This window comes from Haliotis cracherodii, unplaced genomic scaffold (assembly GCF_022045235.1).
Source record: "Haliotis cracherodii isolate W230 unplaced genomic scaffold, xgHalCrac1.p SCAF_13, whole genome shotgun sequence".
In the NCBI taxonomy this organism is placed as follows: Eukaryota; Metazoa; Mollusca; class Gastropoda; order Lepetellida; family Haliotidae; genus Haliotis; species Haliotis cracherodii.
Window position 1 is genome coordinate 41,466,852 of NW_027266268.1, and position 15,608 is coordinate 41,482,459.

Genomic DNA, 15,608 nt, shown 5'->3' on the forward strand with positions numbered 1-15,608 from the left:
ACACAGACAGACACAGGTATGTCACACAGACAGACACAGGTACATCACATAGACAGACACAGGTATGTCATAACGGTAGACACAGGTAGGTCACACAGACAGACACAGGTATGTCACAACGGTGGATACAGGTACGTCACACAGACAGACACAGGTATGTCACAGCGGTAGACACAGGTACGTCACACAGGTACACCACACAGGCAGACACAGGTATGTCGTCACAACGATAGACATAGGTGGGCACAGGTACGTCACACAGGTAAACATAAGTACCTAAAACAGGTACGTCACACCTGCACATAGTGATGTGACACAGGTGGGCACTGCGGCTAACTCATGTACCTTGTGTTCCGGCAGGTGCGACGCAATGCCAGCTGATGTGTGAGAGTGAGTCCGCACACTTCGGGGTGACGAGAACCTTGGACGGCAGCAGCGACTTTAAGGACGGAACTGAATGTCAACCCAAAGAAGGAACCTACGGACGCTGCGTCCGTGGCACGTGCAGGGTAGGACGCCTTGCCGAACCCTTGCTGTTAATGTAATGACGTCACTGACTAGGGGTCGTAGAGTGATATCTATCTGACCAATGCACTATTGATGTGCCTGCTTCACAGACCATTGCTTTAAATCTCTAATGTCGTTTGCCCAAATCAACCGAATGAAAGCCTGTCACCGTTCACCAATTCAATCACCCACTCACCCACACTACATACCAAACATCTGCCTACTCACCCACTCACCCACACTACATACCAAACATCTGCCTACTCACCCACTCACCCACACTACATACCAAACATCTGCCTACTCACCCATACTACAGACCAAACATCTGCCTACTCACCCAATCACCCACACTACATACCAAACATCTGCCAACTCACCCACTCACCCACACTACAAACCAAACATCTGCCTACTCACCCACTCACCCACACTACAAACCAAACATCTGCCTACTCACCCACTCACCCACACTACAAACCAAACATCTGCCTACTAACCCACTCACCCACACTACAGACCAAACATCTGCCTACTCACCCACTCACCCACACTACAAACCAAACATCTGCCTACTCACCCACTCACCCACACTACATACCAAACATCTGCCTACTCACCCACTCACCCACACTACAAACCAAACATCTGCCTACTCACCCACTCACCCACACTACATACCAAACATCTGCCTACTCACCCACTCACCTACTTTCCAGACCAAACATCTGCCTACTCACCCACTCACCCACACTACAAACCAAACATCTGCCTACTCACCCACTCACCTACATTCCAGACCAAACATCTGCCTACTTACCCACTCACCCACACTACAGACCAAACATCTGCCTACTCACCCACTCACCCACACTACAAACCAAACATCTGCCTACTCACCCACACTACAGACCAAACATCTGCCTACTCACCCACTCACCCACACTACAAACCAAACATCTGCCTACTCACCCACTCACCCACACTACATACCAAACATCTGCCTACTCACCCACTCACCTACACTACAGACCAAACATCTGCCTACTCACCCACTCACCCACACTACAAACCAAACATCTGCCTACTCACCCATACTACAGACCAAACAACCGCCTACTCACCCACTCACCAAAACAGCAAAGCACATCAAACTCATCCACTCGCCCAACAACCCAACATCTCACTCACTCACCCACTCGCCAAACAAATCAACAACTTTGTCACCCACTCACCAAACAAACTAACAACTAAAACACCCACTCATCCCCTTACCAACTCACCCACCAAGTCACTCGCCCACTCGCCCAACAAACTAACAACTCACCCAGCCTCCCATTAAGCAACACCATATTCCCCGACTCACTCCCGGACTGACCCAGACTGACCCCGACTGACCCCCTGTTGCCAGGCGTTCGGGTGTGACGGTGTGGGAGACTCGGGCCGGGAGGATGACCAGTGCGGCGTGTGTAGCGGTCTCGGAGACACGTGCAGTAAGAAGTCCGGCACGTTCACCAAGGGCGAGGAACACCGTGAGTATACGTGTACATGGATATACTATAAAAACTGACAAAATCTAAGAATTCAAAATGTTTGTGATATTCACGATTAAAGTTAAAATGGAGACATCTCCAGAAGATCTTCTCGATTCAAAACTCTATAAACCTAACTCTATCACCTTACTAACCCTATCAACCTTGCTAACTTTATCAAGTCCTTAACCCTATCCTTTACTAACTATATCAAGTTTTAACCCTATCCACCTACTAATCTTATCATATCCTCACTCTTTCACCCCGTGATATATATAGAATACTAAACGAGCTCCCGTGTGATACCAATTTTATGAAACGAGTGAATTGTTCTGGTATCTGACGAGCGAAAGCGAGTCAGATACCACTACTATTCACGAGTTTCATAAAATTGGTTTTACACGGGAGCGAGTTTAGTATTGTATTTATTACTGGCCATTTATAACGTTTTTAGAATAATACTGTTGATTGTGAATAGGCTGACACCTACACGATCCACGGCATAATCCAACTGAGTTTAACACAGTAATACTTCAAATACGTCAAAAGTTGAAACGTATGAATTTAATACCATCCAACGGTCCACCTTTAGAATTCAGGCGTCCGTTCCACAAAATTATCGTGGCGTTAAGGTTATCGCAACTCATATACTTAACTTAGACCAACGACTGTCGTTGCGCTACCGTAGGATCGCCTTGTGGAACGGGGCCTTGCACCTCAAAGTTTACAATCACGTCACAATACCCGATGACGTAATTTGTGGAAATTTGTTGCAAGATCCTTCGGCGAAACAATACCACGTGACGTCAACCTAGCTGGGGTCATCGAGTATGCATAAGCTCCTCTCAGTGACCTATCATCTCCACACGCAATGTTGTTGAATAAGCCAAGGGATGTTGAGAGCTTTCAATATTTGTTCGTGAAACGTGTTCCGAGAGTACATAAGCATGCGTTTTGGTATTACACAATGTGTAATACAGCTGTATGTTTATTAAACGGGTGATCTCTTCACGGGCAAGTAATAAAACTAGAATACATGTATTGTTACAGGCGGCGTTAAACAAAACTCACTCACTCACTCACTCCTAACTCGTTCGACTCTTTATTCTGTCGTCACTTGTTCAGCTCCCTGACTCACTATCTGGTCTCCCCACAGAGTACGTGACCTTCGTGAAGATCCCCAAGGGCGCCACCGGTGTCACCATCACCAACACCAACGTCTTCAGCATCCTCAGTAAGTGTTCCTCTGTCGTCTTATAGCGACATCACTACGACACCATTATGTCATTCAGAAACATCACTACGACATCTAGTGACATCTCTACAACATTACTACGGTATCTAACAATATCACTAAGACATCATTACGTCATTCGGAAACATCACCACGACATCTAGCGACATCTCTACAACATTACTACGGCATCTAACAACATCACTACGACACCATTACGTCATTCAGAAACATCACTACGATGGCAGATGACACATAAGGCACTCACTCACCACAAACATCTGACGATTGTTTCCAGTAACGCTGATGTAATCTCCATCAGCCTGGCGTGAGTATAGAAAACACAGTTAGCGTCCCGCTAAAACAATCTCACTCTACTAATCCGAGATATATAAAGGAGTGAACAAGATAACTTTGATCCAAAGGATCAACGCGGCGCGAAGAAGTTTTGTAGCATACCTACCTATTGATGCAGGTACCTCTGTAGCATACCTACCTATTGATGGAATGACCTCTGTAGCATACCTACCTATTGATGCAGGTACCTCTGTAGCATACCTCCCTATTGATGCAAGGACCTCTGTAGCATACCTACCTATTGATGCAGGTACCTCTGTAGCATACCCACCTATTGATGCAGGTACATCTGTGGCATACCTCCCTATTGATGCAAGGACCTCTGTAGCATACCTACCTATTGATGCAGGTACCTCTGTAGCATACCTACCTATTGATGCAGGTACCTCTGTAGCATACCTACCTATTGCCGCAGGTACCTCTGTAGCATACCTACCTATTGATGCAGGTACCTCTGTAGCATACCTACCTATTGATGCAAGGACCTCTGTAGCATACCTACCTATTGATGCAGGTACCTCTGTAGCATACCAACCTATTGATGCAGGTACCTCTGTGGCATACCTCCCTCTTGATGCAAGGACCTCTGTAGCATACCTACCTATTGATGCAAGGACCTCTGTAGCATACCTACCCATTGCCGCAGGTACCTCTGTAGCATACCTACCTATTGATGCAGGTACCTCTGTAGCATACCTACCTATTGATGCAATGACCTCTGTTGCATACCTACCCATTGATGTAAGGACCTCTGTAGCATACCTACCTATTGATGCAAGGGCCTCTGTAGCATACCTACCTATTGATGCAGGTACCTCTGTAGCATACGTACCTATTGATGCAAGGACCTCTGTAGCATACCTACCCATTTATGCAAGGACCTCTGTAGCATACCTACCTATCGATGCAAGGACCTCTGTAGCATACCTACCTATTGATGCAGGTACCTCTGTAGCATACCTACCTATTGATGCAAGGACCTCTGTAGCATACCTACCTATTGATGCAAGGACCTATACTGTCTTAAAGCGTACATGTGTGACCCAGAAGGTGAAACAAATTGTAATTGTGGTACCTTCAGAAACAGGAATGAGAACATGACATATTTGCGCTTACAAAAATATATAATAAAACATTCAAAACAAACATATCACGAAAACAAACTAGTAATATGTTTTGACAACAGTGACTTCCTGAAACATGTGTTGTTTCCTGGGAGCAAGAAGTATTGAGTTGACACATTCACATTGGTATATTACAAAAGCCTAATGGTACCCCTTTGGTGACGTTAATATATTTTTAAATCTAAATTTCTGGTCATTTCAATTATTTGCTCGTTACTTCGAATATTTTCTCGTTATTTCAAGTTTATTACAATAACGCGAAATTTCGAAAAGAAATTCTCGTTACTTCCGTTATTTTCTCGAAGTTTCGAGGTTTTGTGATAATTTTGATATGACGAGAAAAGGCGTTACGCGACCTCATAGACATGTTATCCTCGTCTGTTGCCAGGTTTGAGTGTGGGGGGAGTCCAGGTGTTGAACAAGGGGGGGCAGAAGGCAATGTCGGGCACCTACTCCGGCGCGGGGGTGACAGTCAAGTACAGACGGACCCCGGAGAAACTGCAGGTGGTCGGGACACTGTCTGATGACGCCGAGGGTCAGGTGTACCGCATCTACGGCGACATGTACGCCGGGTCCAACCCCAACATTAACTACGAATACTACGTCTCCAACAGCCAGAGCGGCCCTCAACGGTTCGTGTGGAAAACAAAGGAAGGCCAATGCAGCGTTACTTGTGGAGAGGGTAAGCTTCGAGTACGAGTACTATAAGTACTACTATCAATAGCTCTCTAGCCTGTGTTTGTGTGTGTGTACCCTCTGTAAGCTTCGAGTACGAGTACTATAAGTACTACTATCAATAGCTCTCTAGCCTGTGTTGTGTGTCTGTGTACCCTCTGTAAGCTTCGAGTACGAGTACTATAAGTACTACTATCAATAGCTCTCTTGCCTGTGTTGTGTGTCTGTGTACCCTCTGTAAGCTGCGAGTACGAGTACTATAAGTACTACTATCAATAGCTCTCTAGCCTGTGTTGTGTGTCTGTGTACCCTCTGTAAGCTTCGAGTACGAGTACTATAAGTACTACTATCAATAGCTCTCTTGCCTGTGTTGTGTGTCTGTGTACCCTCTGTAAGCTTCGAGTACGAGTACTATAAGTACTACTATCAATAGCTCTCTAGCCTGTGTTGTGTGTCTGTGTACCCTCTGTAAGCTCCGAGTACGAGTACTATAAGTACTACTATCAATACCTCTCTTGCCTGTGTTTGTGTGTGTGTACCCTCTGTAAGCTTCGAGTACGAGTACTATAAGTACTACTATCAATAGCTCTCTAGCCTGTGTTGTGTGTCTGTGTACCCTCTGTAAGCTTCGAGTACGAGTACTGTAAGTACTACTATCAATAGCTCTCTTGCCTGTGTTTGTGTGTGTGTACCCTCTGTAAGCTCCGAGTACGAGTACTATAAGTACTACTATCAATACCTCTCTTGCCTGTGTTGTGTGTGTGTACCCTCTGTAAGCTCCGAGTACGAGTACTATAAGTACTACTATCAATAGCTCTCTAGCCTGTGTTGTTTCAGGGAGTGCGAAGACCGAGGCGACTTGTGAGATGTTTGTTTGTTGTATAACGTCGCACTCAGCAATATTCCAGCTATATGACGGCGGTCTGTAAATATTCGAGTCTGGACCAGACAATCCAGTGATTGGTATTATGAGCATCGATCCACGCAATTGGGATACGGTGACATGCATCTACCAAGTCAGATAGACTGACCACCCAATCCTGTTAGTCACCTCTTACGGCAAGCATGGGCTGCTGAAGACCTATTCTAACCCGGATCTTCACGGGTCTTGTGGATGAGTATAACATGTTGTGTGTCTACCCTGTGTTGTGTGTGTAACATGTGTTGTGTGTGTACTCTGTGTTGTGTGTGTACCCTGTGTTGTGTGTGTACCCTGGGTTGTGTGTGTACCCTGTGGTGTGTGTGTACCCTGTGTTGTGTGTGTACCCTGTGTTGTGTGTGTACCCTGTGTTGTGTGTGTACCCTATGTTGTGTGTGTACCCTGTGTTGTGTGTGTACCCTATGTTGTGTGTGTACCCTGTGTTGTGTGTGTACCCTGTATTGTGTGTGTACCCTGTGTTGTGTGTGTGTACCCTGTGTTGTGTGTGTACCCTGTGGTGTGTGTGTACCCTGTGTTGTGTGTGTACCCTGTGTTGTGTGTGTACCCTGTGGTGTGTGTGTACCCTGTGTTGTGTGTGTACCCTGTGTTGTGTGTGTACCCTGTGTTGTGTGTGTACCCTGTGGTGTGTGTGTACCCTGGGTTGTGTGTGTACCCTGGGTTGTGTGTGTACCCTGTGGTGTGTGTGTTCCCTGTGTTGTGTGTGTACCCTGTGGTGTGTGTGTACCCTGTGTTGTGTGTGTACCCTGTGTTGTGTGTGTACCCTGTGTTGTGTGTGTACCCTGTGTTGTGTGTGTACCCTGTGGTGTGTGTGTACCCTGTGGTGTGTGTGTACCCTGTGGTGTGTGTGTACCCTGTGTTGTGTGTGTACCCTGTGGTGTGTGTGTACCCTGTGGTGTGTGTGTACCATGTGTTGTGTGTGTACCCTGTGGTGTGTGTGTACCCTCTGTTGTGTGTGTACCCTGTGTTGTGTGTGTAACATGTGTTGTGTGTGTACCCTGTGTTGTGTGTGTACCCTGTGTTGTGTGTGTAACATGTGTTGTGTGTGTACCCTGTGGTGTGTGTGTACCCTGTGTTGTGTGTGTAACATGTGTTGTGTGTTTCAGGGAGTGTACAGATGGAGGCGATGTGTGTGTACCCTGTGTTGTGTGTGTACCCTGTGTTGTGTGTGTACCCTGTGTTGTGTGTTTCAGGGAGTGTACAGATGGAGGCTATGTGTGTGAAGGCCGACACTGGGGCGACAGTTGACAACTACAGGTGCCTCCTGGCGGACAAACCTCTGTCTGGAGGGAAGCCATGCTCCACGCCTGCCTGTCCCGCATCGTGAGTGCCAGACTTTAGCATAACATTGCTCCAAATATCTGAAAGTTTGCATTGATAAAGATGCATGCGCGCATACACACACATACACGCGCTCACACATACACACACACTCACACACGCACTCACTCACACATACACACATACGCATACACACAGAGACACACACTCACACACGCACTCACACATACACACATATAACATACACACATAGACACACACTCACACATGCACACGCACACAGACACACACTCACATGCCCACTCACACATACACATACACACAGACACACACTCACACAGACACACATACATACACACAGACACACTCACATGCACACAGAGAGAACCACACTCACACATGCACACGCACGCGTGCATACACACACACATACACGCACTCACACATACACACATATACATACACACAGAGACACGCACTCACACATACATCACACAGATAATCACACTCAAACATTCACACACACGCGCAGACACACGCACACATACACACACAATCACACACACACACACACTCCAACATACACACACTCACACATACACACATACATACACACACTCACACATACACAGACACACTCACACATACACTACACACATACACATCGTTGAAGCAACACTTGAACACACAGGCGACACAATACACACACATTCAGACACACACATACATGCACGCACGCACGCACACGCACGCACACATCCACTACACACGCAGCGCACTTGACAGACTCGTCAAACTTCTCCGTCCTGCAGGTGGAGAGCGGGGTCATTCGGCACGTGCAGCAGGACGTGTGGCGGGGGCACACAAAGCCGGCAGGTGCGCTGTATGAGGGACTCCACCCCCATGCCGGACTCGGTCTGTACGGAGCCGAAACCAGTCGCCCAGCAGGAGTGTGGGACGCACGCTTGTCCCGGGGAGTGGAGACCACAGGCGTGGTCTGTTGTAAGTGCATTGTCTACTATAAGTCTAATATATTGTCTACTATGAGTCTAATGCATTGTCTACTATGAGTCTAATGCATTGTCTACTATGAGTCTAATGCATTGTCTACTATAAGTCTATTATATTGTCTACTATGAGTCTAATGCATTGTCTGCTATGAATCTAATGCATTGTCTACTATGAGTCTAATGCATTGTCTACTATGAGTCTAATATATTGTCTACTATGAGTCTAATGCATTGTCTACTATAAGTCTAATTCATTGTCTAATATGTGTCTAATGCATAGTCTACTATGAGTCTAATGCATTGTCTACTATGAGTCTAATGCATTGTCTACTATGTGTCTAATATATTGCCTACTATGAGTCTAATGTATTTTCTAACTCTGCCCTAAATCTACTGCAATGTCTACTAACTTACACAAGCGCACACACACACACGCACGCACGCACAAATACACACACACGCACGCACGCACGCACGCACGCACGTACAAACATACACACACACACGCACGCACGCACGCACATACGCACGCACACACGCACACACGCACGCACGCACGCACACACACACACACGTGTATACAGATATATTCTCTCTCTTCCTGCAGTGTTCCCAGACGTGTTCTGTGGGAGTGAAGACGCGAACCAGCAAGTGTTTCCTTGGCAACGAGGAGGTTCCGGATGAGAAGTGCTTGCCCTCAGATAAACCAGCGTCCACCCAAACTTGTCTCACCGCCGTCTGTTTCCCCGACATGAGTGAGACTTTCTGAGATGTTCTGTTTTGCCGACTCAGTCTAGTGTGTGTCTGATCTGACCTGGTGGGGTGGTCAGTCTAGTGTGTGTCTGACCTGACCTGGTGGGGTGGTCAGTCAACTCTGTGTCTGACCTGGCCTGGTGGGGTGGTCAGTCTACCCTGTGTCTGACCTGACCTGGTGGGGTGGTCAGTCTACTCTGTGTCTGACCTGAATGGGTGGTGTTATCAGTCTAGTGTGTTTGACCTGACACGGTCATGTGGTCAGTCTAGTGCGTGTCTCCTCAGAAGGTGGCGTGAGTTTTGTAAGTTAGTGCCGTGTCTCCCCAGAGTGAGTGATTATGGTTTTACGCCGCTTTAAGAAATATTCCAGCAATATCACGGTGGGGGACACCAGAAAACGGGCTTCACACATTGTACCCATGTGACGAGCGAACGCTTTAACCTCTAGGCTATCCGACCGCCCGTGTCTCGCCCGAAGGTGGCGTGAATTTTATAAGTTACTTTCGTATCTGTTGCAGCTGGGATTAAGTGCGCCGACACCAAGGACTGCGAAGGCCGCGACACCTCCGTCTGTAGCGACTACGCCGACTGGTCCAAACAGAACTGCAAGATGACCTGCGGATACTGCAAAGTGGACGGAGACAGTGAGTCACGTGACCTGCTTGCTGGCTTGTGTGGATTCTGTATATAGATACAGACAGGTCATCCTGTATACGCGTAACTGACTAGCTACACGTGTTATTGCCATGTTACTGACTAGCTACACGTGTTATTGCCATGTAACTGACTAGCTACACGTGTTATTGCCATGATACTGACTAGCTACACGTGTTATTGCCATGTTACTGACTAGCTACACGTGTTTTTGCCATGTAACTGACTAGCTACACGTGTTATTGCCATGATACTGACTAGCTACATGTGTTATTGCCATGTTACTGACTAGCTACACGTGTTATTGCCATGTTACTGACTAGCTACACGTGTTATTGCCATGTAACTGACTAGCTACACGTGTTATTGCCATGATACTGACTAGCTACATGTGTTATTGCCATGTTACTGACTAGCTACACGTGTTATTGCCATGTTACTGACTAGCTACACGTGTTATTGCCATGTAACTGACTAGCTACACGTGTTATTGCCATGATACTGACTAGCTACACGTGTTATTGCCATGTTACTGACTAGCTACACGTGTTATTGCCATGTAACTGACTAGCTACACGTGTTATTGCCATGTAACTGACTAGCTACACGTGTTATTGCCATGATACTGACTAGCTACACGTGTTATTGCCATGATACTGACTAGCTACACGTGTTATTGCCATGATACTGACTAGCTACACGTGTTATTGCCATGATACTGACTAGCTACACGTGTTATTGCCATAATACTGACTACCTACACGTGTTATTGCCATGTTACTGACAAGCTACACGTGTTATTGCCATGTTATTGACTAGCCCATGTGCTATTGCCATGTTACTGACCAGCTACACGTGTCATTGCCATGCTACTGACTATATACACGTGTTATAACTATGTTACTAGCTACACGTGTTATTGCCATGTTACTGACTAGCTACACGTGTTATTGCCATGTAACTGACTAGCTACACGTGTTATTGCCATGATACTGACTAGCTACACGTGTTATTGCCATGTTACTGACTACCTACACGTGTTATTGCCATGTTACTGACTAGCTACACGTGTTATTGCCATGTAACTGACTAGCTACACGTGTTATTGCCATGTTACTGACTAGCTACACGTGTTATTGCCATGTTACTGACTAGCTACACGTGTTATTGCCATGTAACTGACTAGCTACACGTGTTATTGCCATGATACTGACTAGCTACACGTGTTATTGCCATGATACTGACTAGCTATACGTGTTATTGCCATGATACTGACTAGCTACACGTGTTATTGCCATGATACTGACTAGCTACACGTGTTATTGCCATGATACTGACTTGCTACACGTGTTATTGCCATAATACTGACTACCTACACGTGTTATTGCCATGTTATTGACAAGCTACACGTGTTATTGCCATGTTATTGACTAGCCCATGTGCTATTGCCATGCTACTGACTATATACACGTGTTATTACTATGTTACTAGCTACACGTGTGATTGCCATGTTACTGACCAGCTACACGTGTCATTGCCATGCTACTGACTATATACACGTGTTATAACTATATTACTAGCTACATGTGTTATTGCCATGTTACTGACTATATACGCGTGTTATTACTATGTTACTAGCTACACGTGTGATTGCCATGTTACTGACTAGCTTGACGTGCTATTGCTATGTTACTGACAATATACACGTGTTATTACTATGTTACTAGCTACACGTGCTATTGCCATGTGACTGACTAGCTACACGTGTGATTGCCATGTTACTGACAATATACACGTGTTATTACTATGTTACTAGCTACACGTGTGATTGCCATGTTACTGACCAGCTACACGTGTCATTGCCATGCTACTGACTATATACACGTGTTATAACTATGTTACTAGCTACACGTGTGATTGCCATGTGACTGACCAGCTAGACGTGTTATTGCCATGTTACTGACAATATACACGTGTTATTACTATGTTACTAGCTACACGTGTTATTGCCATGTTACTGACTAGCTACACGTGTGATTGCCATGTTACTGACAATATACACGTGTTATTACTATGTTACTAGCTACACGTGTTATTGGCATGTGACTGACTAGCTACACGTGTGATTGCCATGTTACTGACTAGCTACACATGTTATTGTCATGTTACTGACTAGCTACACGTGTTATTACCATGTTACTGACTAGCTACACGTGTGAGTGCCATGTTACTGACTAGCTTGACGTGCTATTGCTATGTTACTGACTAGCTACACGTGTTATTACTATGTTACTAGCTACACGTGTGATTGCCATGTTACTGACCAGCTACACGTGTCATTGCCATGTTACTGACAATATACACGTGTTATTACTATGTTACTAGCTACACGTGTTATTGCCATGTTACTGACTAGCTACACGTGTGATTGCCATGTTACTGACAATATACACGTGTTATTACTATGTTACTAGCTACACGTGTTATTGGCATGTGACTGACTAGCTACACGTGTGATTGCCATGTTACTGACTAGCTACACATGTTATTGCCATATTTCTAACTAGCTACACGTGTTATTACTATGTTACTGACTAGCTACACATGTTATTGCTATGTTTCTAACTAGCCACATGTGTTATTGCCATATTTCTAACTAGCCACACGTGTGTGTGTTTGTTGTCAGGTGCTTGCAAGGATGTGGACACCGCAGAGTGCGAGGGTCACGGCCCCACCGTCTGCACCGAGTACCCCGACTGGGCGAAGGAGAACTGTGCCAACTACTGTGGCTGTGACAGCACTGGCTCCACTGGTTCCACTGGGGGCTCCACAGACTCCTGCCAGGACAAGGACACCGAGACATGCAAGGGCCAGGGAGCCAGCGCCTGCACACAATATCCTGAGTGGGCTAAGGAGAACTGCGCTAAATTTTGTAATATCGGTTGTAAATCCTCCGGTACAGGTAGCGGTGGTACAGGGACGGGTACCGGGAGTGTTGGAACAGGCTCCACAGACTCCTGCCAGGACAAGGACACCGAGACATGCAAGGGCCAGGGAGCCAGCGCCTGCACACAATATCCTGAGTGGGCTAAGGAGAACTGCGCTAAATTTTGTAATATCGGTTGTAAATCCTCCGGTACAGGTAGCGGTGGTACAGGGACGGGTACTGGAAGTGTTGGCACGGAGTCTGGTCAGCAGAGTGTTGATGGCGCGTGCAAGGACACCAATGAACAGTGTGACCAGTACAATGACCAGACCTGCTCGCAGTACAAGGAGTGGGCGATGGAAAACTGCAAGAAGCGCTGCAACTTTTGTACAGGTGAGAGTCACGTGGCTAGCGCGCAGTCTGTAGTCAGTAGCAGCACGGCGGCGGCATCTACAGCGGCAAGTGTTAGCACGACAGCGGCGCCTTTTGTCGGCAACTGCAGGGACGTGTTAACAAACTGCGCAGCGTACGGGACCAGCGCCTGTACAAAGTACGGGGATTGGGCGCGCACGAATTGCCAGAACTACTGCGCCATGTGCGGCGAGGCTACAGCAGTGACTGCGGCACCAGCGGCTACAACTACGTCATCAGCGGACCCCTCGTGCACGGACCTCAAGGACTGCGCTGCATACGGTGCCAGTGCGTGCCAGACCTATAAAGACTGGGCCAAGGAAAACTGCAGGAAGTTCTGTGGCCACTGTTCATCACGCCAGGAACCAACGACGGCCATGTCTACAACGACTACCACAATACCTACTACACAGGGGACACATGCGGCTGTTGACGGCGACTGCGCTGACAAAATGAACTGCGCCAGCTACGGGACGGGCGTCTGTTCGCAATATGCTGACTGGGCGACCACAAACTGTAAAAAATTCTGCGGCAAATGTGAATCAAAGGAAACCCAGTCTACTGCGCAGCCGGTGACAGTGACAACACCAGTCTCCGATCCGAACTGTAAAGATGCACGAGGGGACTGTGAAGGCTATGGTAAAGGCACATGCACACAGTATCCTGATTGGGCAAAAGAAAACTGTCAGAAGTTCTGCGGCTTGTGCACTGCTGCAGGCGATCCAGAGTGCCAGGACAAAAAGGCGGACTGCGCAGGATACGGGACAGGTGCGTGCGCGCAGTATCCAGACTGGGCGGCTTCAAACTGCAAGCGTTTCTGCAACCTGTGTGACGCAAGCGCTGGTAGTAAAGGTGAAGCTGCTGGCGACGCGACAACGCAGGCAGTGACAGGTAGGCACGGGCTAGCGGGAGACGGATATCAAATTAGGGTACTTCGGGGGCTAGTGGCGGAGGGATATCACATAGTTGCACTTCACAGGCTAGCACAGGAGAGATATAAAAAAGGGTCACTTCACGGGCGAGCGGAGGAGGGATATCAAATAGGGTCACCTCACGGGCGAGCGGCGGAGGGATATCACATATAGGGGCACTTCCTGGAAAGATGAGTAGGGGGATAGGACGCAGGGAGGGATATCGGAGTAGAAGCGTCCCCAAGTTCTTTTTTGTTCCAGGTCATGAACCCTCGCTGCACCTGCACAGGGAACATTTTGTGTTTCGGGAAAACCACTGACTGGACTTGTTTGCTTTACAGATAGTTGCTCCCTGTAGGCGATGCACGACGCCTTCTTCATTGTATTGTAGTACTAACCCTTGACGTCCACATAGCCATGAATATCAGGTGTAATTACCTACCCACTCCATGGCCCAACTAGTGTCTGATCCACTGACTGTCTGAATCCTACACTTGATCTCCACTGTCTGTTTACTATACCTCATCTGACCCATGAACATCCGGGTTGCAATTGGTCTTCGGCAACACATGGTTGTCGTACGAGGCGATGTGCTTGTCGGAAGAGGTGACAATCGGGATCGGGTAGTCAGGCTGACTTGGTTGATGCATGTCATCGTATCCCATTTGCGTAGATCGATGCTCATGATGTTAATCACTGGATTGTCAGTTCCAGACTTGATTGTTTACAGACCGCCGTCATAATAGCTGGAATATTGCAAAGTGAAACGTTAAACAACAAGCCAACTATACCTGATCTCTACTGGCTGTTCAGTACGTAATCTCCTCTGACCGATTGTGTTATACGTGATCTGTGCACCGGAAGTATGGAGGTAATTTGTTTTATATTTCTGCCAGACACAAATACAGACACAAAGACACACCCAGACACGGTGGCCTGCGAGGACAAGACCGACTGCCCAGGCTATGGACGGTCAATGTGTTCTGATGACCAGTACAAAGACTGGGCCCACATCAACTGTCCCACATTCTGTGGATTCTGTGGTGGTAAGGTGGTGACTGGGTGACAGCACTGAGAGTCCCGCCACCAGGTGGCAGCACTAGTAACCTCTTCACCAGGTGGCAGCACTGATAATCCCGCCACCAGGTGGCAACACTAGTTACCTCTTCACCAGGTGGCAGCACCTTCTGTTTTATGTCTTTGCACCAAGTATTATTAACATCTTTTCTTTCTCCTTTCAGCATTTATTTTCTTCCCTTTTGTTTTAGCTTCTTGCACGACAATTAAAGTTTGTAT

At 47.0% G+C, this 15,608-nt stretch overlaps 1 protein-coding gene across 1 annotated transcript in view; it reads left to right on the plus strand.

Moving 5' to 3' along the window:
* Nucleotides 1–15,608, plus strand: part of LOC139459942 (A disintegrin and metalloproteinase with thrombospondin motifs 16-like) — a 43,101-nt gene that overhangs the window by 22,878 nt on the left and 4,615 nt on the right. Inside the window, exons 16-24 of the mRNA XM_071241678.1 lie at nt 361–509; nt 1,919–2,039; nt 3,196–3,273; nt 5,143–5,436; nt 7,560–7,689; nt 8,460–8,649; nt 9,265–9,412; nt 9,929–10,054; nt 12,751–14,292. Of these exons, the coding sequence (XP_071097779.1) occupies nt 361–509; nt 1,919–2,039; nt 3,196–3,273; nt 5,143–5,436; nt 7,560–7,689; nt 8,460–8,649; nt 9,265–9,412; nt 9,929–10,054; nt 12,751–14,292 (2,778 nt within the window). The remainder of the gene's footprint in view (nt 1–360; nt 510–1,918; nt 2,040–3,195; nt 3,274–5,142; nt 5,437–7,559; nt 7,690–8,459; nt 8,650–9,264; nt 9,413–9,928; nt 10,055–12,750; nt 14,293–15,608) is intronic.